This window comes from Cyrtonyx montezumae, unplaced genomic scaffold (assembly GCF_038088225.1).
Source record: "Cyrtonyx montezumae isolate F1298 unplaced genomic scaffold, pur_monq_1.0 scaffold_3, whole genome shotgun sequence".
Taxonomy (NCBI): Eukaryota; Metazoa; Chordata; class Aves; order Galliformes; family Odontophoridae; genus Cyrtonyx; species Cyrtonyx montezumae.
The window spans coordinates 1,549,373-1,575,708 of record NW_027072034.1 but is presented as its reverse complement, the minus strand read 5'-3'; the positions used below and the strand labels follow the sequence as shown (position 1 = coordinate 1,575,708).

At 37.2% G+C, this 26,336-nt stretch overlaps 1 protein-coding gene across 6 annotated transcripts in view; it reads right to left on the bottom strand.

Moving 5' to 3' along the window:
- Positions 1 to 26,096, bottom strand: part of ZC3H13 (zinc finger CCCH-type containing 13) — a 47,358-nt gene extending 21,262 nt beyond the window's left edge. For 2 of the 6 annotated variants that reach the window (XM_065743912.1, XM_065743915.1), the window contains exons 1-9: positions 25,899 to 26,096; positions 20,348 to 20,473; positions 19,798 to 19,907; positions 14,425 to 14,536; positions 7,497 to 7,605; positions 4,587 to 4,726; positions 3,728 to 3,888; positions 2,840 to 3,037; positions 1,346 to 1,519 (exon numbers count right to left, since the gene is read on the bottom strand). In XM_065743912.1, coding sequence (XP_065599984.1) covers positions 1,346 to 1,519; positions 2,840 to 3,037; positions 3,728 to 3,888; positions 4,587 to 4,726; positions 7,497 to 7,605; positions 14,425 to 14,536; positions 19,798 to 19,907; positions 20,348 to 20,464 — 1,121 coding nt within the window. In that variant the 5' untranslated portion in view covers positions 20,465 to 20,473; positions 25,899 to 26,096. Of the gene's footprint in view, positions 1 to 1,345; positions 1,520 to 2,839; positions 3,038 to 3,727; positions 3,889 to 4,586; positions 4,727 to 7,496; positions 7,606 to 8,571; positions 8,633 to 14,424; positions 14,537 to 19,797; positions 19,908 to 20,347; positions 20,474 to 25,898 lie in introns of those variants that run through there. The other 4 variants (XM_065743918.1, XM_065743916.1, XM_065743914.1 and 1 more) reach the window with 3 other exon arrangements.
- Between the last annotated feature and the right edge of the window lie 240 nt (positions 26,097 to 26,336).

Sequence of the window (26,336 nt, the reverse complement as noted above, 5' to 3'; positions counted from 1 at the left end):
TACTGCCAGGTCTGGAAACTATCCCACTAAAATGCATCTATGATGATTAATGTCAGAGACTCAAGATTAGAATTTCTTTATCTGAATATATAAAATTGTATGGCATCCAGCTGATCCAGATTAGGGACTCGATAGGAATTTGATTTAGTAGTTGGGTAGGGATAGTGATAGGATGGTTGGACTAGATGATCTTGTAGGTCCTTTCCAACCTTATGAACCTATGAACCTATGACTCCTGAAACATCTACAGACTGTCTGACCTCCAGGATGTTTAAGTGTAGCCCCTTTTGTCTGAAAAAATAAAAATCCTCAAGGTCTCCTGTGCATGCTACAGGTAAACATTCTTCATGGATGGCAGGAAAGAGTAAACTCAGATTTCTCTGTCTCCGTAAGTGTGTATGCGTTCTTCAGTCTCCTTACTACTGGCAACTGTAAGAGGAAACTGGATTCTCTACTCCCCTTCCAATCAACAGGCCACTTTGGAGAAAGGCACCATCAAAGATGCCTAGATTAATTAGCTGAGTAACCACAGCAGTTAAGAGCATGCTTACAACTCTTAGGATAGTTCAACAGATGTCACATATATTGATGCTGATGAAACAAGAAAAAGCACATATGGTGTCCTTCCCATACCCTTCCCAATAGAGTTGTGGAAAATAAGTACACCTTCTATTAGGGATACAGTACTTAGTACTATCATTCTGAATTTAAGCTTAGCAATTCTTTAAGCCCAAAATAAGAAGCTTTATCCCCTTTCCTTTTTTGGAAAAAGAAGTAACCTTTCCCAAGGTGACAAAAGGTGTTTTTCTAAGGTGCCCTGAATCAGCAGGAATTGTGTCTTCTCTGAAGGGTCTCTGAAATGGTCCTCAAATTGTACTATTTAGCTAGCTGCCCTTGCTTATCAGGAGAGATAGAGCCAAGACTGTAAGTGAATTATAATACACATTTTGGAATGCTGAAGTTCTGCTCCTTCTCCAGTTCCAAGATTCTCACGTTTTTTGCTATTCAGTGGTGGAGAAGAAAAAAAAATATTCCCCAATGATCACAGACTGAGCATGTCTTATATCAGAGTTGTGAAGCTCCATGTAAAGCCAAAACATTTGAAAGGAACTGATGAATGGAAGCCTGCACAATGACTTGTGCTTCTGACATGACAGGCACTTTTGATATAATACTTGAACAAGAAAAAAAAAAAAAACAACCATAAAAAAGCCTCTGAACTCAGTTTGGGAGGCGCCCATATACCCACAGACACACATGAACAAGCAGTCAAAGCAATGGGGGAAGTTTCTCAACTAGAACTAATATGGAAGTAAAAACCTATGCAGCAGAACACAACACCCACCTGCGAGAGGGTGAGAAGTTATGTTTGTGAGTCGTTGATTTCACTGGGGCTCGTGAGACCTGTCGTCGCCTTGCAGCAGGTGGTGAATACTCCCTGGAAGGGGAGGAATTACTGCCAGAATGATCTGCAGGACTGGGAGAACGCTTCTGCCTATGGGAACTCTCAGAAGGATCTCTGATAAAGATAAAGAGCAGCTTGTTCAACAGGCATAACAAGGCATTAGTGCATTTCTACTGAGAGAACTTTTGCTCACCAGATGAAAAACTACTCTTAAAGAAGGGTTAGTTCCATCTGGAATTTCACATATGAAATTACCTGAAAGTTAGCAGAATTATAGACTGAGAGATATTTACTCTACCAACGAACTGTAATATTCAGAACTATAAGAAAGTAAAATGAAAATATGCTCATAATTTTAGCTAACATTTCAGTCAGCAGTGAAGCAAAACTTCTATCAGAGACATACCTTGCTGTCTGATTTAAAAATATATGTAATGTTAGCATTTTATTTAAGACTAAAGTTCACAGCTATTTTGAAATACAAATCCCATTTTTCAAACAAAAGATCTGGCTGAATCTTCAGCAATTTCATATACCGCAAATCATGAAGATTTGATGTTATTTTTTATAATAAAAAGGATAAATGAAAATCCAATACTGAAATAAAAGGCTGCAGCAATACCTGATTATAGTAAACCCTTGAGACTCTTGACCCTTTCAGTACTACCTTAGTTTTCCATGGTTTACAACCTTCCAGTAATGAAGTTGGCAAGCACAAGTGAAATAATACGTTTCAAAATAAATTAGTTTTTACTTTATCAATTAAAAATACACAATTTACTGGTCTTTCACTCCTAAGTCTTTGCTATGCTAGTTACAAAGCAAGCACGTATGAATACGTACTCTATTTTTATCATGGCAACATAAGGCTTTAAATTGTAAATTTTATATTTAACAACTTAAATGGACTATCATGCCTAAAAAGATGAAGGAAATAGTCCTATCAGTCCACCATTTGAGATATATATATATATGCATATATATATATACATATATATATAAGCATAAGTGAAGAAACTGCAGAATTGCAACAGTATTCTTCAGAAATGCTTTTTAAGCAATCCAAGTCTAAGTGTGCCACCAACCATTTACAAAGACAATGGTCCTCTAACATTTCAAAAAGCAGGCAAGCAGACAAGTGAATGACTTGACTAAGAACTTGGCAAACAAGTTATTTCATTCATTAACGTCCAACTTCCTGAATAATAATGAATCTTCCCAAAGAGCATTTGAAAAACGTATTATGTATCTTAAACCTACCAATATGTTACTGTTTATCTAACAATCCAGTAACAAATTTAAAATACTTAACCAGTACCAAAATGGTTGTTGGTAAAGCAGGCATAAATTCCTTACTATCTGATGTTTTATGAAAGGTAACTTCAAAAGCAAGGTTACGCTGAAGTTAAAAGCTAATAACGTAACATGACTTACCTCTGCTTCTCTTTTTTCTCTTTGTGCCTTTCAAAGTCACGTCCTCTCTCTTTCACCTCCCTTGTCTTTTCATCTGAACGCTCTTTGCCTTTATGTTTTTCTTTGTGTTTTTTTCCTAAGGGAGTTTCCTCTTGTACTGGAGGAGGAGGACTTGGGGTACGTGGACCTTTCTTTTTACTCTGGTTACTTTTAGAACTCCTAGAGATAAATTAAAAAGAAAAAAAAAAGACTGACAAGTGCTTCAAATAGTGATTTCCCAGATGCTGTCAGGAAAAGTTAAAATGGAAAGGGCTTTGCCGCTTTTAGGATAGGTTTTACCACTCCATTAGCAGTGCTCAATAACTTGACTGAAGGGTACAAATTCACATTGAGCTCTTCAATCTATAACCTTTATTTCTGAAGCAAGCAAGCAAAAATAGAAATTGTTCCCATTCAGACAGAATTGTTTTCTAAAGTTACAATGTCCTCACATGAACTGCATGCATCACAAGATCAGAACTCTGTAGCACCTGGTCTGCTCAAACTCCCCATTCTGCAATACAATACTTCATGCACACACAGAAAATGAATTAAAGAACTCTTAGATTTAAAGTTAACTACCTAACTTGGCACAAAGCATCCACCTGTTCTGGAATATACATCTCACAGTTCAAGAATATTTACACCATTTTTTCATGTAAATGATCACTGACGTAACCATTTAAAGCAGCTGCTGCCACATAGTACAAGTCAATAACACTACCTCTGTTCTACCTTCTAATGGGAAGCATCATTTTCAGAAGTACAGAAAGCAAAGAAAATGAACAACTGTATTAATTATGAAAAGCTCAGTAACAAAAATTAATATGGTTCTCTGCCCCCACATTCTCCCAAGATGCATCTACTGACCTTTGCTGATCCAAAAGTGGGGAAGATACAGTAGATGCCTTCTTCTCTTTCTTACTAACCGAAGACGAAGACTTGGGACTAGATCTTCGTTTTGGAGACTTGCTAGACTTTCTTGGTGATGGCGATGGTGATAATTTAGACCTAACCACCTCTGGAGAAATCTTGAGGAAAAGAGTATATTAAATGATAAAATATAGATGCTCAAAAGCTTTGCTATATGCTCATACAGATTAAATACATAAATAACAGTCTAGATGTGAGGACTTAACCATTTATACATCTACCTCAAATAAACTAACTGCAGAGATTTAAAAAACGATGACATAAAATACAAGGGAAGAGAAGATGATGCACTGTAATACATTAAAAAAAAAAGTCTTACTAGAAGATGAAAATCAGTACAAACCCAGTTAGCAGACAAGTTTTTCCAATGGACTATCAGATTTTAATAAACAAAGACCATCTTCCCCCAAATTAGGGTTTTCAGCAATCTAGTAACAGCTTTGCGTCTGTCACTCTACTCTCCGGTATTGGAAAAGAAGCTTTGTATAAGTCATGTCCTGTGTGTTCTACTTCTGACCTCTGTTAGAGGTTTCAAGTCATTCAATTGCAAGTTTCTTACTCATGCAGTAGCTGATTTCATGAAGGAGAAAACTTGGTTATGGTGCCAGGTGACGGAGTACAAACTTGCACATGCATCCAATTAACATGTCAGGTTATACACATGCCACTTATTTACTACTGGGTAACACAGCACAGTATTTGTCCAGAAAGCTCAGGTCTCCCAGAAAACAAGTCTGAAGTGGTTGTTGCTTTCTTTAAAAACTTTTCTTTAACTTTGCATTTACAGAATACAAACCTCCTTTTTAATGACAATTTCCTCTCGTTTCTCCATGTTTTCCTGTTCCAACTTCATGAGTTCTCTCTGAATCTTTTGGCGCTTCATTTCCAAAGACAGCTCATGATCATAGTCATAGTTAACATCTCCATTGTCAGAGTCTTTATTTAAAATAAAAAGGCAAATAAATTAACAGATAGCTTCCATATGAAATAAATATTACTTATTATACAAGATGCCAAAGACAAATATTTCAGTGTCCTTCAAGTAATACCTAAATGCATCAACAAAGCTAAACCAAGTATCTCCTAAAATTATCTGTACAAACCTGAAATAAATCCAGTTATTCCTACACATCTAAAAATTACAATACTTAAACATCTTTAATAAGACCACTTCTTTTAGAGACTTGTGTAAACTATTAATGTGAAGTAGCAAGGGAAGCCCAGTCAGCCATTTATTTCTATTTAAGTAACAAAAGTATCTAAAACGAGTGTTTTCACAAAGATCAAAAATATGTGTACACAAAGATCAAAAATACACATCTGTTTAATTACATCTACAAACTCACTTTAAAATGAAATGGTCTGCGTGATCTCTTTCACATCATTACTGCTTGGCTTTCACATTAAAAAAAATCCTCTCAATATTCATTAAGTTCTTACTAGTTAATATCACACCTTTCAAGCCACACAAATGATGTCTTGTTGAAAAAGTAAGCAGTTTTACTCATTCTGATTACTTTTCTCATTTTGTTTATGGATACTTATGTCTGATGCTCAACAAGCACTTTGATAAAATAACCTTTAGAGAAGAAGATATCCCATTTAACATCCATTAGCTTTCACTCCCCTTTTGACACACAGGAACTATACAGAAGTTTCTGCAATAAGTATCTGCAGTCCGCTAATTTCCTTCACGTGTCTTGAATGCACAGGAAGAACTTACAGAAAGTTGCAGTTCTTAACAACACACATCCCTTCCCAATCCATCAATTTATTTATATAACAGTGTTATATAAAGACACTGATTCTAATTTATCCATCAGATACCACAACTACGAGCCGCATCAATTTTAAAAATTCTTAATTCTCAAGCTGAAAACCTCAAGGTGTATGAATTAAGATATCCATATCACATATTCATACAGAAATAGATGTCTTCATGTTGCACTTTTTTTCTTTTTACTTAGATTCTATTTCAATGCATACATGTCACAGGACGGTGCTTTTTATATCACTCTGAAAATTCAAGTATAGAAAAGAGTGAAAATATATTATGGTTACCTTTTTCAGAGGGAAAACTTCATTGAGTATAATATTTTTTGGACTCTATAAGAGTTAAAAAGGTAACAAAAGAACAAAATATCATTAGGACCTCTCAGAACTACATTTAAGGAGAGTGACTATCACCTTTTAATCTTCTGACAACTTCTGTCAATACACATCTTCACATGTTCTACTCCAATAGTGTCTTGAAAACGATACTTGCAACATTTAGAGCCCAAACAATAAAAAATGCTGTCTACTTAATGAAATTTACACAGAAGCACCATCCCAGAAATAACTTACAGTACACTTCACTGCTAATAGATTCATTGTATCTGAATTCATTTGGGAATTTTCCAAGGGTTTTTCTTTTTTCAGAAATTCAAAAGGCACTTGGACTATTAAAAGCTGATCTTCTACAGTTGCTAAGCCTTGATTTTCTACATTACAGTACAGTACTACACAAAGAACCATTAATCAACAAACCATTACATTTATATGTTTAGCTAAAACAATTTTCAAGGTATCAGAAAAAGTAAAGCACCTCATCTGAAGATTTCTAATTTGAGACTTTTTGCCATGGTTCTGCGTAAACTTTAGGCATCTTGATTTATATGAAAATCACGTGTCTTCTGACTAATTGAACAGCATATTCCTCTTCCCTGCCAAATGCTTAATTCAATGTATTTTGTTTAGGAAGGTGCTGTGACTGTCTGCATTTTATTTCCAGCACATGGAACTTCTAGCTCAACATAAACATTAAGCAGAAGGGCTAAGCATACAGAATCACGTGCATTTTGGAAAGATTTGGAATAGATACTTTGTAGATACGTATTTTAATACAACTACTGATATCTAATATCCTTTATAGAAGAGCTACAAAGTAAAAGGACGGTTTCTCTGTTTGGCATAAAAGCTTTAGGTAGAAAGAGTCCACAAAAGAGAATAAGAATCCCCCCAGCCTTTCTACACTGCCTTCTATTGCTGAAACACCAACACTTAGAAAATTATGTAAATGCACTGTTAAAATGCCATAATTTCAGAGTCAGTTTAACTCAGTATCTAACAGAAGGGAAATGAATACAGGAGAGAAGTAAGAAAGCAATACAAATTTTCCCTTGACTGTCTGCATAAATGGATGAGTATTATCAACACCACATGCACGAAAATCACCTTCAACCACAGTCCCTACACTAGTAATGTAGAACTCCTAACACCCCTCTAGTATTTTCAAAAGATGAATAGTTCATAAAATGAACTATAGCTGTTGTAATTGAGCACTTTTTAATGAGACAGTCAACAAAAATTATGCAAAAACAAAACATCCCTGCTGACTTCAAAGGAGTCCTGCTTCCTTCTCACTGTCCAGTTTCAAGATCATTTTGGATTCTGCTAATAATCTAAAGACACAGAATAGACAATAGCAAAGTCTCTTGTCTAAGGAGTCAAAAATCATGTTTTTTAAAATAGGTTGGCTTTATTATTACATCACTCCAACTCTGCTTGTTCTTTTGCCCTCTTCCAATAATGAACCTTAGTGGCTACTACACAGAAGTACTCTGCTTACAGACTGAATCTTTATAACCATTTCTGCCTTGCACACAGCCCTGCCATCTTGCAATTCTTTGAGCTGTATAGAGACAATTAGTTCAATTTCCCTTACCTTCTCTATTTGTTTCCCAGTCTCCATTTTCCTCTTCACTTTCTGGTGTTCTCTCCTTTGTAATTTTGATATCTTCCTTTTCTCTATGTCTTCCTCGTGAAGACTCTTTCTATAATGGAAAAACACTGCATTAGAGTAAACAATTTTATTTTTAAAAGAAGCCTGAAGAAGTAGGTACATTTTATATGGTATTTAGGCTGTTCCTTTCTTATAGCACAAAAAGCATTTTCCCCTTTAGCCTGTTGACCAGATACCTTCTCAAATAATCACAGATTCCACAGGCAAAATGTTCTAATGCAATTTCATATAATCAGTATGCAAATAGCAGATGGGGTAAAGAAAGAAAAAGGGATTTATCAAATAAGAAGGTCTACAGGCAGGGCAAGAATCAAACATGTATCAGAGAATCAAGTTTAAAATAGGAATCAAAAGAACAGATCAGGTTCTTAAAACGGTAAGTTTAACAGTGTTAAAGAGTTCTCAGCTATAAATAAGAATGTCATATGAAAGGCAGATGACCTTTGGAGAAGCTGAACCACTTAACTTGGGAGGATAAACAATGTGGGGAGGGAAGAGAGGCTGGCAGAAGGAAGAGAAAAAGAAAAAAAAAAAGCAACGCACTGGAATCAGGTTTTCTTGAAAGCTTTATCTTTGTTCATTGGCCCAATGTTAAGGTCAAGCCTATCTATTGCAGCAGCACTCGTTTCACATTTGGCAAAACAGCACATGGTACGTTGGACATGATGGTCCTACGAAGACCTAAGGATGTCAGAGACTATTCTTGGAGGAAACAGTTCGAAAAGACACCAGGACCTGTGCTACTTTCCTCACCCCCCTGCATTCCAGTAGTAAAGCTACAGTTGTACCACTGCCTCTGTTGTATCCACACTCTGTAAGTAATCTACCTGGTCTCAAGCAAAGCACAAGACAAATTGTTTTAACTGTCTGCAATCAAAAAGAAAAACAAACAAACAAAACAAAACAAAAAAATCCAAGTGTAGAAGACTAATTTATTATTCAGGAAACCAAAAAGAGCAATAAATGAAAGCCTGCCCCACTCCCCTTTTCTTCTCACCTCCTCCCATAGTGCTTTCTTTTGTCTTTTGGGGATTCTTCAGTGCTGGTATGTTGGACCCTTTACATGAAGGAAAAGGAGATGCCTGAGAATTTCACTAGCTATTACCTACTGAGACTTAAGCCATCACTACATTTAAATCCTTAACACCACTTTAAAGACAGTGTGGAAATAATACAATACCACAGAATCACTCCTAAGTCAGTACAATTAAACTACTCCTTTATTTCTTTAACAGTATCAGACTCTAGCTTAATTACATAAATAATGACAGAATAAGTACAGCATTTATTTTCCCTAGTAAACTGAAAAATCTTCAATGCAGTTATTTTCAAACCTTTCATCTGACGCATTAAGTATCCCATATTCAAAGCCTTAAAAGGTTTTGAAAACCTAAGCATTTGCTAAATAGAGAGAAACTTCTCATTAAAGAACTATCTTGTGTCAAGTGTAATTTAAAGCAGCTTCCACAGTGAGGGAAAGAGATTTTCGTGACTTTATGACAGGTTCTCTAAAAGGATGCACACAATCCTAACCTACCAGGTCACACTGATATCTTCCATCAACACAACACATACCAAAGGCATTCCAGTCTAAGTGCAAAGCCAATACTAAGCTCCAAAGCAAATTACTTGAAGAAATAACTCATGAGATTCGAAGTTTGCAGCTTTATCAACATGTCTCTCCTGCAACAATTCTTTTTTTTTTTTTTTTTGCTTAGAGCACCTTTGTTTCTCTAGATAGCTCTTCTTGAAAGCTGAATTTGTTCTACTGAATTGTTTAGTTTTGCTATATAATCCAACTAATTCCTACAATTACAATCAAATAACAAACATCAATTCTAAAAATACCGGATACTATTAATTCAACACTATTTGGTACCAGCAAACTGCAGAACACACATTAGGGTAACCCCTACGGATACTAACTCCGAAAAACATCTCAAGGCCAATTCACAAAACAACTTGCCAACAAAGAACTTGCAGGTCAATCAGAATGTTTCAAGAACAACTTAACAGTCCAAGTTAGAAACTGTACAGAACCGGTATGTATCTCACCTACATCTCCAAACTTATAACCCAACATATTGAAACAGCCTTTATTTTCTCTTTTCAGTAGAGAGCCTTGGTAGTGGCAATGGTGGGACAATCATACTTCTAAAGAAGAATCGAGAACAACATCATCCACGTAAGGAATTTTATTGAATTACTGAATATAGGGGAACAGGCAATTTTTATGTAAGCACGCTATTTCACAAGTCAGCACAACTATATCCGAGCTTGTCCATACGCTAAACAACTTGAGCTTAATTGTCAGGAGGAAACATTCTGGTAGCACAGCATCTTGAAAAAAGACATCTGAGCTTAAAAACTGAGGGTATTTTCCCAGGGCACACAGTTCAAGAATTTAAGTTATGATGATTTAGAACACGTTCACATTTTCTCATAGAAAAGTCTTCAACATATCCCTTTTATGGTATTTGTTTTACTTGCAATGAATTTAATTCCCTCATACTACGGGTGGTGCTAGTTAATAAGAAAATCATTCATTCATACTTTACATCATTTTTTCTGTCTTTCCCTTACAAAGCAAGAATCACATAAATCAAACACCTAAAGGACAAAAGTATGCCTTGCACTTATAGTTGAAGATACTCTACCCACTTCTGACACACCTGCAAACTACTTCTCTGCAGACTCAACTCCACTTACCAGAAGAAAATCATTAAAGCTTTAGAGTAATAGAATTATTTACTTCAAAAAAAATAAAAATAAAAATAAATATATATATATATGGCCTCAAGTTGTGCCAGGGGAGGTTCAGGTAGGATATTAGAAAAAATTTCTTCTTCAAAAGAGTGATCAGGCACTGGCATGGGCTGCCCAGGGAGGTGGTGAAGTCACCGTTCCTGGAGGTGCAGAAGGAACATTTAGATGCTGTACTGGGAGACATGGTTAGTGGGAAATATTGGTGGTAGATGGACGATTAGACTGGATGATCTTGGTGGTCTTTTCCAACTTCAGTGATTCTATGATACTATATGTGTAGACGATAACTTAGAAGACCTTCTCTATGCTGTTTTCAGGTATATGCTTGAAGTGAACTATTTACAGTTGTTGAATAGATTATTACAATTTAATGTTGAACTTCAGGAAAAATGCTACTTAAGGAAAAAAACAAACACATTACTACTGAGTGCTAATGAGATTTTATTAAATTTAACATCTACTGGTGTTGAAGTAACACACTTCCTAAGACATAAATGGCACTCTAGACCACAAGATTTGAGGTCTACTTTAAGTTCCCACTACAGCCAGAGGACTAATGGTCAAGCACTAAAAACCTCATTCAATTTGCAAAACATGTTTTTAGTCAGTAAGTGGTATTTTGCCAATGCTGACAGAGAGAACATTTAAAAGGCTCTTAACATTTACAGTTCTTAGAAGGCAGAAGCTTCAGTTTCAGCCTTGTCACTACACGTACGTACAGCAGCAGTATCAACTAGGTCAGAAGTGCCTTTGCTTTAATTCTAGAACAAGCTATCACGTATTGTAGCTAGAATCTTTTGGTTACGCCCAATACTCCACATGTAATATCTTCATAGTGAAAACTACTACCATACAAAATAAACATACAAGAAAATGAAGCTTCCCTGAAATGAACAGATACCAATTCCATTTCAGAGATGGAGGACAATGCTGACTTCCATTTCCAGTGTAAATATTCAAAAGACAGTGACAAAAAGCACAGATAGGAAACAACTGGTACACATGCCTTACACAAACCTTTCCTAAATGAAAATAAAGTTCTTCCCACTATTTCCCAAATCACACAAATCTCTCAGAAGTTGCTTTACATAATACTTCAAATACTCCAATGTAACTACCTTCTCATAACTCTGGAAAACTCAACACTCACTATGAAAATTTTCAACTAAATACAGTAATAGCAAGAACCTCTCCTAATTCTTCGTAATGTACTTGACACACTAACATGCAGAACTGAAATAATTCTGAACACAAACCTAAGAATCACAACAAAACCCTGAGATTGGTGTAGTTATCCGTGTAATATAGTACATTGTCTCTGAAAATAATAGTACAAGACGTGAGGAAATAATAAAGGATATATTTTATAAGCAGTCCATACAGGATTTTTCTTTTTAAGTGTACACAGATCTTGCTGGTTATGTTATGCCTCCAAACAATATGAAATCTCTTCTCTTCTGGAAAGATTTTATACTAGTTACACTGTCTCAACTTTCTGTGGAACCTATTCAGGTTTTTGACTGTATCTTCTGGCAATCAGGCAGAACTGTCATATATAATGTAAAGAGCATTCCCCCTTCAAATTTGCCACTATTTTTACTAAGATAAAGTACAAATAAGACGCACCTAGTTTACATTCTCTCAATCATACATTATATGCATTCGCAACATCTCCTTTTTTCTAAGATGTTCCAGTCTCCTTCTCACTCCTCACTCACTTCAAGAAGACCTTTGACTGTATTGTCTTGCATACAGGTGACCATAACAAAACAGTATTTCAAATAAAACTGGACCGGTAATTCCTACAGCACCATGTTAATCATTTTCTATTCCATTTTTATACACCTGAGTACTTGTATCTGCAGCTGTGACTGTACTCTGAACAGATGGTTTCATTGAGCTGTCCACAATAACTTATTTTCCTACTGGATGGCGCCAGTTATTTTAGAAATATTTATTCATGACTTCTTTGCATTAAATACTTCCTTTGCTGTGCACTGCATTGCACTCACCAATACCACGTTTCATCCACCACTGTACTGCCAAAAAATCTTTTCCCCAGGCCTTAGGGCACCCCTCAGATTTTATTAATTTCAGTTAGCATTTTCATATCTTCTGCAGAGTTTGACATTTGGGATGTCCAACATTTTTGCCGCATTCTTAAATTGTTCTTTAGGTAAAGCACCACAGCACTCTCTTTAACTTCACCATTTGAAATTGATCTCAACTTTTCCCTAGCTGGCTTTTACATTTGGCAATATTGTACTTGCTAGTCTTCAATAGCTTTGTTTCAAAAGAAGCTATTTAAGATTTCTCTTACACCAGTTCTCTTTTAGCCACTACTCTCTGTCAAAGTTTCAATGCTAACAGACAAGAGAAACACAAATTTTGGCTTCAGGAACAATGCTCTTCCTTCTTTATTTAAAAAGGAAAATAAACCACATAATTATGAAACTTTTTAGGGAGCAAGCTACCTTCCATTACTTCCAAGTAAAATTAAGAAGCTTTAGTAAGAGATGAAAATGTCCATCACTAGATCTCCACCATAACAATAACTCTAATGATGGAGCAAGAATTTTGTAAGCAGTTCAGTCACTTCAGTCTTCTGTTCTTTTGGACATCCTGGTTCTCTGCAATGCAACTCTTGATGACTATCTCTCTGCATCTATTTTTTCCTGAATTTTTTCTTTGGATATCTCATATTTTCCACCGTTGCCTCTGTGCAATTAATACATAAATCCAGTGGTTTCCTCAGCCTTGTGTTTTATAAGATTGAAGCATATTTCTCTGCAGTGTGCTTAAGACCTGTGAATAACTCCTTGGTATTTTAACAGATCCACTAATTCTCAAACTCCTTTTGATTCCAGTTCATCTTTATTTGGGGTTTAGTTCATTAAGAGTATTTTATTATCGCAGTAATAGAATACTATAAAAAAAAACATTGAACTACTCAAAAGCAAGAATTACATCAAAATTAGAGTTGTACCAAGAGAAGAAGTTACAGTAAATTTTTAATAATGGTTGGAAAAAAAAACAAAAACACTTTTCCCACCAACCATGTGCTTAATAACTACAGTTTATTCAAACTATAGGAAAATAAAAGAAACACATTTAAGTAAAAGAGCAAAAAGACTGAAAGTTTACACAAATTAACAGCAACTGAAAACATGATTGGAAGGTAAGCCATTCTGTTAATTTAATTATAGCAGCTGCTGTTGATTTATTTACACCTCACAGAAAAATTCATTTTACACAGCAAGTAGGAACAGATCCAGAGGAAAAAAAAAAAAAAAAAAAGAATGGTGTTAATACCTGAAGAAGCAAAACTGATTTTCCATGAAGAAAAAAATTTAACTGTTATCTGTATGAAATTAGTCTTAAAAAAAAAAAAAAAAAAGTAATGTGAGAACACACGGATGCTACTGTTACAGAGGCTGCAGCATAATGCTACCAGTTCTGCCCCTATTTGTAACGTCAGTGCAGAAATAGGTAACGCAATTTTGAAGTAAATTCTGATACTGTAGGGGGTTCAGTTTGCAGAAAGATGCAAAGAAAATGAGAATGATGATGAATTAACTTGTTGCAAAACCCAAAAGTGAGCAGTTGGGATGGCTGATGAATATGTGAGGAGGAAGATGAAATGAACCAGGACAACAGCAACTGCACTGTCTCATCAAAAGCAAATTTGAGACCAACAACTGGAATCGGGATGCATGTGAACAATGGATATCAATACATGTCAGGGGGTTAAAACAGTGTATGATTCAACAACAGTGAATATGTTTTTTTGGAAAATTTAAAGAATCTGCACTGTTATTAAATACCTGTTTATCAATATTTATAATGTAATTTAGTCTGTGAGATCTATTAAAACTTTGGGAACCAAAAGATCAAAAAATGCTAAAAAACTGCAAAGTAATACAACTGTTAAGACACTTCACATCGAAATATGCCACGTGCTATTGTACAAAATGATCTATTTGTTAAACATTTCAAGTATTACAAGTCACCACAAACAGGTTTCTAGGACGCACTGCCCAATTGCTACTGAGGGATTCTGGAGTTCTGCAAACTCCATTCTTACCCTAACAGGAGAGGACGATTCCTCTGTACTTCGTTTCTGTGGCTCAGCCTCAACATCTTGACGTTTATTCTTCATTCTTTCCCGGAGATCTCCAGTAGGCCTTTCTGGTGACCTGTATAATACAGAAACTTAATATAACCAGTTCTATGGGATTATATTAAAAGGAACACAATCTTAATTATATTTGTTAGTAGTACATACAGAGAGATCTAAATCTCTCAACAGAACCGATGAGGATGAAAGCAAAATATTCAGTTCTAATAGGCTTAAGCATTAAGAACAAAAAAAAAATAATCTCTTTCAGAACATCAAGACAGATTAACTGTATGTATGTATGGCACTGTCATGGCTCAGTGACCACTCTAAATCAGCTACAGGTGATCCTAGCCCCAGCAGATCTGTTTTTTTTTTTCTGATCATCATGCAAATATGTTTCACAATAATTCAGATCATATCTCTTCAAATAACTTTAGCTTCCTCCATATTCTAAGATATGTTGATCTACATAAATACATAACTATTGCAGAAGGAAATTACTAAAGAACAGCAGCTAGTCACACAGAAACAACTCCAAACACAGATGGAAGTCTGTAAGTGCAGATCATCTGCCCTACTTGCCATCTTCCCATGACCTCGGTCGGAGCGTTACACAAAGAATGGCAACTGCAAGGCCATGTACCAGAAAAAAACTTAGAGGTCTCTGTTTTCCATCTTGCAACAATATAATTATTTTTTAGTTTTAAAATATTGAGTGAACTCTACTAGTCATACAACTGCGTATTTTCTGTTAAAGGTATTACTGTGATGAGGAAAGGGAGAGAGAATATTCTACACTTCCCACGGTATCTCTACAATACTTCATCACTTCCTATTGAAGATTTAAAAACTGATTTATCCCCTATAGATTAAAAGAGAACAACTCTTGTGTTCAACAAGTTTCGAGGCAAAGAGGACACAGCAGCTGCTTCAAATGATCTTTCAGTTGAAGAAAATCTCTTCATAAAAATCTGTCTTGATATTGAGTTTGGCACTTCTGAGATGGCTATTAGTTTTAATTACATATTCTTCTGTGAAATGGTTGTATGAAAGTACTGGATATGTAACTAACTAATCAAATTAAAGAAATAAAGACCTATTAATACTACTTTAGCTGATTAGAAGTTATATCTAGTATTTGGATCAAAAATTTTGCATTTGCTTTTTTTTTTTGTCTGAATTAGTTTCCCTTTAAGAATAGCTGTTACTCCCACATATCCTCTGTCATGAAATATAATTAGTAAAGTATCTCTCTCAGCTAATACATATAAAAATATTTACATTAGTATAATTTCATTTTCAACCTGTGCTCATTTGAAACACAGTAATTTGTTTCCACTTCCACCTTTGCAACATGATCTGTATTTAATTCTTTAAACAGCATCACACACTTACGTGTCTTAAGATCTAAGAAAAAAAAGACCAGTGACTGCTCTTATTGTTAAACAGATCTAATTCTTCATGAAGTTGTAAATAAGATCACTCAAGATCAGAGGAAAGGTACAAAACTGGAGCATACTACTTCCTTCAGTACTAAAAGGGACCAAAAAAATATCCAGCATACAAATATAAACTATTTAGTTTCCCTGTGTGCAGAACTATATCATCTTTAAAGGATCTGATTTCTGTGAAAGTCATAATTCAGAGGACATTTTTCTCTCTCCCATTTTAGGAGCAGAATTCCTTTGTACTACCAAAATTCCCTGAAACATTCCAAATCATCTTTCAACATTAAAGTGGCTTAAATTTTTAGAGGTATTTCAGGTATGTAACAAGGAATCCAGATTTGTGAAACTGAAAATTAATTTAAAAGGCAAAAAAGATTATAGATAGTGTACCAGTAATACTGTTTCTCGAGAAGAGCAACTCACAGGAAAACCTGCTAGCTGAAGGAGAAAGCAGAACTTGCACTGAATGTAGCTCACGTACTTTCTAGAGAGATATATAACACCTGGTTTTATATAGAATACTGGTTTGGTTGTTTTGTTTTTTTTTTTTTCCTTTTTTATTTGGAGTGGAAAAGAAATTTAAGTTATTTCACCTTGAATGCCTTTTCCAATGGAGAAGAGAAGGAAGAAGGAACTTAGTTTATTAAGAGCATTCAGACTTGCTTTAAGATTACAAAAATCATCAGAAAATTACAGGAATTTAAAAAGCTACAGCTTCAGGGTTCTGCTGTTGTGCTCTTCTGTTTGCTGTTTTTGTCTGCTTGGTTGGTTGGCATCTTTCTTTCTATTACTATTTTTTCAGCTTTGGTGCTGAAAAACACTGGAGTGAAGGTAAGCAACCACTCATTCCACAATCTTTCCTCCACCAAACATAACATAAAAGAGTCAAATACTTAAATTTTCAGTCTCATTTTACTAAAGAAGCAGTTACCGAGGAAGCTGTGACTGTTTTCAGATATTTTGGTTTGATGCACAGAAAAACAAGTTTGTCAACTAACTAGTTTTGCCTTCAGGTGCACCACAAGAGCTTTAAGAAATGGCATCCTTCTTCCACATTTTGTTTTTCTCCCTCCCAACAAGGGGCTTTATATTATTCCAAGTAATGCACACTGCTGAGTTTCAACAAGAAAATACCATTTTATTCCACAGTTTTAAGATCACAGATCTACAGCACAACCAGTAGAAACCTTTATGCAAAAGGCTCCACAGTTTTAATCACTGGACACTGAGAAAAAACATTAAGTGTATTGTGTGCACATGGGTGTGTATAGGCAGATTAGTACATCATGTACACAACTGAATGCTCATTAGACATCCTGCTTCAGTTTCCTGCACAATGATAGTTACACTTTTCAATTTTTATCTACTATTATTGGAGTTTCAATTTGATTTTAAATCTACTGTAAGGATTCAGGCTGCTGAATTTCAGGCAGGCAAGAGTTAAGACACTACAGAACAAATGATCCTGACGATGGTATAAGCCTGTTTACATGGGCTGATAGTGAAAGGACAAGGGGAAATAGTTTTAAACTAAGACTGGGGAGATTTAGGTTAGATGTTAGGAGGAAGTTTTTCCACTCAAGAGGGAAGATGCCCCATCCCTGAAGGCATTCAAGGCAAGTCTAGATGTGGCTCTGGGCAGCCTAGTCTAGTGGTTGGTGACCCTGCCTATGGCAGGTGGGTTGAAATTAAATGATCTTTGAGGTCCTTTTCAACTCAGGTCGTTCTGTGATTCCATGATAATTCTATGAGGGCAAACAGGAAATCTGCCAAGCAACTAACAAAAAAAAAAAAAAACAAAAAAACAATGAGCAGAAAAAGAGAGCAGAATTCCTTGTAAGACAGTTTATTTACATGCACATCTTTCCTCATTGGCTTCTCCTTACTTCAGGTGCCTGGAAAACAGGCAGGTCTAATACTGGATTTTTAAGCTTACCAGGAAAGCTTTATATGCAAAAATCATACTGGCTGTTTTTAATAGATAGAGGAAAATTCATGCTGCAAGAAGCAGCATTAATACTGAAAGCATATGCATACTCCCTTTAAGAGGCTTTTTTGCACTTCAGAGACAAGTTCTCGTACTGTCTGGTAATGCTCTGAACTACAGGAGGCATTATGGTCAGATAAAACCCTTAACAATGAGACTTATTTCAGACAATTATGAATTAGGAGGAGCAAGCCAGAAAGGCAGTACAACGTGCTGTGTCCAGGCAAACTGCAAACTAGACAAAAGACTTCACCAGCAGGGAAGGCTGAATGCTTGCTGTCATACTACCAATAATGCCTCAGGTACCTGAACACAAATACGGCTTAAACTGAACTGATGTGGGAATCAGCATTAGTTTGACTCGCACAAAGCCAACAGATTGCATTTAAGATATCTGCCCAACATTCGTTTAGATTTCTGTAATGTTAAATAGCATAACAATATTTTTATTATGAAACTGAAACAGAGCTTTTTCTGTGCCTGGCCAAGAGCTATCAATAGAAACTTCTGAAGTGCTTTTTCCATTTTTTTGTTTTGGTAGGAGAGTAGGGGGTTTGCCTCCCTCTTTTTGTTGTTTAGGGAACTGGTTTCTTTTTAAGAACATATTTATTAAGCGTTGAACATAGGCAAATGAGAAGCAAGATCTGCCTTTTGACTTTTTCAATACAGTCTAATAGGAAGAAAAGTTAGCAATAAATCAGCACTATTCTTAAGCATTAGTGGTGACAGTGAAGCAGAAATAAAGCTTTAGCTGTTAAAAGAAACATGACTTCTTGTCAAATGATCAAGCAGAATCACACACTGATGTTCCAACTACTTGAAAGCAAGGAGAAAATGACATGCTACATTTAAGTTTAATTTCTCCCTACCAGTAAGCTACATATTTTTCCCCACATTTGGAACATTCTGTGCAGAACAGAGTAAGATCTTTTACACATTGAAAGATAAATTAAGCTTACTGACACACTCTGTATCCCAGCTTCTACCACCTTAGAAGCAAAGGGAGATCAAACAAAGTCAATGCCATCCTGAGAGCATGGCACAGGAACAAGAAACAGAAACTCTACCCTCCTGTTTGACCTTCACCATGCTGCTTTACACTTAATACTCCAGTGCATCTACCCATTATCTAGGTGACACTGACATTACTGCAGCATCAGGAAACACTCATTTGTAAAATCTGAAGCCTTCATACAAAGGGGTGTTATGAAAAAACTCTGCTATCTTCTTGGTCCTTTGTAATGACAACAGTACGAATTCATCACTAACATTTAGTTCTTTTAACAAGTGTATGGCGTTGTACCACACAAAGGACAGTGGGGGAAAAAAGCACTTTAAAATGACAACAATGTACAAAGAGACATATAATAATGTATATACATTAAGTGGTAACTTTGAATTTCTTCTCTTGATCTATTTGTCCAATACTTGATTAAGTAACAAAATTATGTTTTTGAAGAGTCAATGCTGAAGAAAAAGGACAGATACCTTACTCGTGAGACAAGACAGTGAAGGCAAAAGGGATACAAGTACAGATTACTATTGTAAGTAGTTACAACACCATGTGTTGAGGACAGAAAGGCATATCAGAAGATGCAGTGACACGACAGACAAAATAATGCATTAGGATATTTGATTTTCCTATTTCAAGTAATCTATGTTAATCTGTACTCAGTGGACTCCATTTTGTAAAGCTACATGCACACAAAAATGTTGGGAAAACCCACTGCACATTGCCAAATCACTTGTTTTGGGCAGCTTCACAGTACAGCTGGTTACTGAGAAAACATACCATTAGGTACACCACAGCATTTCATTATTTAAAGACGAAAACAAAAGACACAGTTGTAAAAGCTATTTTCCTACAGCATGTGAAGAATTCAAAGTGAGTTCTTGATTTACCTTCTATAACTGCTGCTATAGCCTTTACCTCGTGGTGAAGGGCCATGTACGAATCTACATGTGTTCCCATAGAGGCAGTTGCCAGTCTTCAGCCAGTTACGGCACTGTGTCTAAGAGACAGACATCACTGAGTGAATTTCACACTCATTTTTGGAAATACCATTGGTGTGAGTGTGGCAGAACAAACAAATGACTCCACATTAACTCCCATTTATCTCTAATTTCTATCTATCAGTAATGTAACACTAAAAAATAAATAAATAATCAACAATGAGCATCAGGTTTGGCAGAGAAAAAATTAAGTTGGTGGAAATAGTATTAAAAGGTACAGTACTACTGCTCTTCTCCAGAAATTGGGACTACACACCTTATTTGAGGGTTCTAGTACTAGTATTTTGAACACCCACGGGTTAAGGAGTTCTTTTCATGTGTACTAACAGCTGTGACACCTGAGTACTTGGCACTTGTGAGCTACTCTTTCCCACCACCTAAATCCTGGAAAAGAAGATGCTGGGGCGGGGAGGAAAAGAAGAATGTTTTTACAACTCACCTCTGCAGTACTTCCAGTGCTGGGTCCAAGCCTTTCAAACACACTGGGTCTTCGGGATGTGCTATCGGATATGGTCTTGGTATTTTCCACTGTGACCTTCCTTCTAATTTTTGACATTTTGTACTACTTCAACCAAAAAAGAAAGCAAAACTGTAAAATCCTTCAGTTTGGGGCTATTGACACTGAACTCACATGAACAAAATAGTATGATAAACGTTGTTAAGAGTTGCTGCAGAGGTGATGAAGAAATAAGAAAAAAAAAGTCATAAATGAGTGAAATGTCTTTAATTACAGGGAATGCCTCTGTTTCAAACTACTCAGCAGAACACCGGTAATGACAAATTTTCACTTTATTTTATGAACTCCTTCAGATTCTTCAGTTTCCCTCCAGGAAAGATCACATATAATATTATTCATTTTGGTAGCAAACAATACACTGTACAGTTTCTTGGTCATGTATTTTTGTGCAACAACTCAAGCGACTTCAAGTGAAAAAATATTTTTACGTTCCTTCACCAGTCTCTCTCAGAAACAGCTTCTGCCTACTAAAAACTCCCATTTTCAGAAATGCTTCTAAAAATGAGAGTTCCGTTTCTTCCTCCTTTTGTTTTTTCCTTATTACAAGTGAGAACCTACTGAAAACCATCCTGAAGCATCCACACCCTGCATTTATTACTGGTTTGTGATGTATAACTATTTGGCACTGGCAGAGTATTAATAAAAAAAAAATCACACTGCATTACAATTCTTAAGCTTAGAGACGTAACTAGTTTTCAATTAAAAACAGATTCTGAAACAAATACAGAGCAAGTTTGACAAATAACTCACTGTTTATCTTACCTGATAAAGAAGTTACTGAATATAGATAGAAATAAAACAATATAAAGCATGATAGTGGGCACCTGAGAAGGAATGTAGAAAAAGGGCAAAACGGGCTCTAAAAACTACTGCCCTTTCTTTACAAGCTATCAATCTGCATAGAAAAAACGATTTGGGAAAACCTGCAGAACAATTTAAACGCCACTCAAAAACATACCTACTGTAAAGCAAACTACTACCTCTCCAGTGCTCCACAGTCAGCACAGCATGATTAGCCAAGCACTTATGCCCTACCTTTCTGCTCTTATCCTTGCATTACTCTGTTCTAAACACACACGCTTCAGCTGATTTCTTACACCCAAACACGAGCCACAAATGACAAAAAGCTCATTCACACAACCAGGAGAATACAAATTTAATCTAGCCCTCAGCAGGCTGGATTAGTGCAAAACATCACTAGTCTGATCAGCGTATGCTCCCACAGCATTCAGACTGTAAGCTTCCATTCTACAGCAAAACGAAATTGATGATGCATACTTATGTATACAAAATATAACACCACTGTAGCCTAAATTTTTACAACTGGCACTTTGATAATACTTTTTATTATTATTATTTGCTTTGTACCATGGTAGAAATTCATTATCTGAATCCCACTGTGAACTCGATGATGAGACCTCACTTATAGGTCTTTCATCTGTGCACTTTCTGTGAAGGAAACAAGCTCTGAGTGCTTCTGCTCCTTCATACACAACAGGAGGAAGCTTATGCCATGTACTTGTACTTGAGCCATTCCCCAGCTCAGCTCTAGTGACTGCTTCTTCAAGCCATTGGTGATCTGAAGAATGCCACCTCCCAAGCAAGGCTCAGGTAACCAAGTTCTCAGCAAAAGATAACCACAAGGTCTATACCAGACATTAAAAACCAACAGCTAACATTATTTAGTGCTCTAGAGGATGGAAGCAGACAGTGAAACAGGAGAATTCACCAGTTGCAGGGAATTATTTGGGTTAGTAAAAACTGTGAAGAGATTTCCAGAAAGATCTAATTGAGTTAGAAAATCAAGTAATACAACAGCAGATGAAATGCAAATAAATATAATGTAATGCACACAAGAAGAAATGATTCTATCAAAATACTTGATGAGTTCAAATTAGTCCAGTCTTCTGAGGAAAAATCATTAGGAGTCATTGTGGACAGCTCAATGTGCAGCAGTAGTTACAAAGTCCGACAGGATAAATCACTCAAGTTAGAAAGCAAACACCACCTCTAGTCTAGCTGAGCACCACTCCGTTTTAGGATTGTATTACAGCAAAAAACCCCACTGGATTTGTAAAGTTCCATGCAGCTACTCTCGAATACAGGATACAAAAAATAAACCAACATATGTGAAAGCATTTTTATTGAGACAATCACATTCCAAATACCGAACTCAGTTTAAATGGTTACAGTAAAAAGAGCCATATCTGAAACAAAAAGGGTTAGAAGAACGGCACCGGCAATGGCGTAGGGGGTTCAACACGTGAAGGACAGATAAAATGAGTGCACCTAATACGTAAGTACAGCACAGCGACACGATAGCAGTATACAAATGCAACAAACCTACAATCATTTTGCCTCCTAATTTGAACATCCTTTTATTTCCAAATAAATCCGAGGCAAAATATCTTAAAAAAAAAAAAAGCAAAATAAAACCAACAAACACCACCATGTCACCCTTTACCCAGCAACTAATACCTTCTTGGAATTCATCTCTATAGGAAATGATGATGTCTATGTCTAAAAGAATAGTTTTAAAAGTGGAAAGAAAGGAAGGAGGGGAGAATATCACAATAACCAAACTGATAATTTTATCCCAATTACCCACTTCCCCAGACTTTGGCAGATAATTATAAGGGAATTAAGAAAACACCATCCAACCATGAATCTTCTAAGGTTTGGGAAAAGAAAAATGCAACAAGAAACTGCTTTTAAATAAAATAAATACGTGAAATGTGAAAATAAAATACAGGTAGCATTCTGTCAATTCCATCCTTATGCCCACACCCACTGGCTTCCTATTAGGACTAGATGATTTCTAAACAGAAGAGCCACTTCATGAGAAATAATTTTAAGCAAAGGCAAATGGCATGCTGGGACTGCACGGCACATTGCTTGCTGCACACAGATTATCTATCACACAAGGGTTTCACTCCTGCAGCCAGAACTGATGAGACTTCACTTGGTCAGAGAACTGAGCAGGGACACAGGTGGAAGGGTTAGAGTCAGGGCATATAATTCAGAGACAAACTGAGCAATATCCACACATTGAAAGATGCACATCACACCTGAGAGGATGCATCTCAACATGCAGTCACTCCCGTTTTCATTCCCCACAAGACCAAGCAAGTCAGATGAACAAACATCACTAAAACAATGCTGTATTTGACATTCTAGATGCAAAATGGCAGCTTTATATTACTGACAAGTACAGAAGTGTTCCCCTTGCTCACAGACAAACATTACGAGGGGAAAGGAACAGAAAGCTCAAGATTTCCAGATTCTTCCAATGGCAAATTAATGGATAATTGAGATTAAACATCCAATAAGAACTCCCACAACTTGCTCACTTTTCACATGCATCTCACATCACTTTACCGTCACAGCCCCGCTGCCCAGACAGCACTGATCACCAGTGGTGACCCATCTTTTCCCTCTCCATCAAACTCTGCATCTGATCCAGCCAGGCAGATCAGACAACACTGAGCATCGGTGTGGGCTGGGCCTTAAAACATTTCCTGTACAGTATTTCAAATAATCACAACAAAAGTTTAAGTTTCTAAATAGCAATGCATCTAATTCCCTATTCCAGGTATGTGATATTTCATGGGTAAATCTTAGGGCTTTTATCTTCAAATTCAGAAACAGTTTCCTACTACTAACCAATATATTAACATCCATAATAAAAATGCTAAGACACTAATTTAGGAGTAAGAAGTCATCTCCTTAAGTTCTATACCCGAAGTTTTGACTGCAGCAACCATAAAGCATTACCTCTCCATACAGGAATAGTATCTGCTGGACCTTTACATTAGAAATGTTTCACCACTATAACAACTTGCTCACTCACAGATACATCTGTGTTATTCCTTAAGGGAATAACTTTGCTAGAGTATCAGTAACAGACAGTTTCTCACTATCTGTAATGCAATTTGGAGTGAAATATGTATTTATAAAGTAGCATCCTAAGATACCTAAACGTAGATAGATTTGAGCTTATCTAGTGGGCAACAAGCAAGTAACTGAGATCACTGAAGTGTGACAACATTCAGCAAGATTCTGTTTTTATTATCAGTACTCCTACATTTGGAAGTCAAGCATGCTTAATACTTTTGTTCAACAGAAGTATGATATTACACAAGCCACAATCAAGCAAATCAAGTGATAAACATCTGAAGTGTGCTCTTTTTTCCTGTTAAAAATAACAAACAACCTAATGCAGTCCTCTGCAAACATCAGTCCTGCTTCTACAAGTAAACTAGTAACCGAGACATAACACAGCAAAAGGAAAGTTCACAAAAACTGTGAGGAGGTGAAGCCTCCTTAAAAAGTCCAAAACGTAACCATCAAGTATGGCAATGCCCATGCATGCGTACATGCACACCACACACAGCCTAAACATTTCAACATCCTACCAGTGAAGCAGTAAATAATGTCCCATTCAAAGTAACAAATTCTTGAAATTAAGATCTGACAGAACTTTAGACACAAACTGATTGCAATACCCAGGATAACTTAAATCCCTGACAATGGCCAATGCCTTCATAAAAGCTTGAAAAGAGGAAAGTGACAGTGTTCCCCTTCCTTTTTCCAAATCACAGATGGAGAGGTTTCAGCTGAAAGGCTTTTGCTTCTAATCACGTTAGCATTTCTACATCATAACACTAATCAGTGATACCTGAAGGAGTTACACAGTTTTGCTACCTAAAAGCAGAGCTAAAAATAGTTAAAACGTGTAGTTAACCAATTTTCAAGGGAAGATTCTAATACTTGCTGTAATTTTACGGGATGTCAGTCTATCAAGCTTTAACTCTGACTAAGAAGCCTGTCCGAAAGAAATTTTCTGTGTTTATATCTACAGCCCCACGGTGTTAACCCATCACATCAACCTGAAGCTACCACTAATTTAATGTAGGATGTTTCCCCATTAGGGATGGGGGACAACTGCCAACTACACTCTCAGGAATATAAAATCATGGTTAGATGCCTATGCTTTAATAGACACATGAATAGCAAGGCCTGAGGCACGCAGTACTCCATACCTCACCTAACTAAGTCCTCCTACCCGAAGATGTTTCAGCAGACCAAGAGGCGGCCTAAGCAGACTGGTGCGGACAGACTCAAGCTTGCTCAGCCTTCTTCGCAGGTTGGGACTAGATGATCTTTGACATTCCTTCCAAGCTAAGCCATTCTGTGATACTACAGCACGATCCCAAGCATGCAGGACGCCCACTACTACAGGATGGCCGCAAGCGGCACTCTGCCTCACTTCAACTAACGAGCCGAACAGCGGCTTCAGCCACAGCCTAACACAGCCCCGTGTGACGTGCACACCAGCTCGGCAGGGTCGGGCCTGCGGACAGGCAGCAGGCTGAACCCGCACCCCAAGCAGGCCCCGCACAGCCTCCTCCCCCCCCCTCACCTCTCCGTTACGGCCCTCCCCTCCGCGCCCCGGCCGCTCGGCCGCACTCACCTGCTCCTTCCGCTGCCGCGCCGCTCCCCGCCGCCTCCTCCGCCGCCGCCCGGGGCGGAGAGGGTGGGAGGGGGTGAGGGGGGAGTCCGTCCTCCCGGGCCTGAGCGCGGAGCGACGCGGAGAGGAAGGCGGGGAGCGCCTCCGCTCCCGCAGCCCCACGGCGCCGCCGCTCCCGCCCTGCCCCGCGCCACGGGGCCGCGCTGCGCCCGGCTGCGCTGCCCTCCCGGCGGCCCCTGCGCCGCACGGCGGTGATGGCGTCGGAGGGGGCGGGAGCGAGAGCGGAAGTGCTGCCATGAGGAGGGGGATGGGCTGCAAGCGGGTGTGCTTTTGGGTTCCCTCTGATACGAGTCTGTCTGTGTTCCTGCTCGCCTCTTTTATCCAAGCGAACTTGAGCACTGTGAGCACATTTTCTACTCTATCTTGTGTAGCAAAAATACT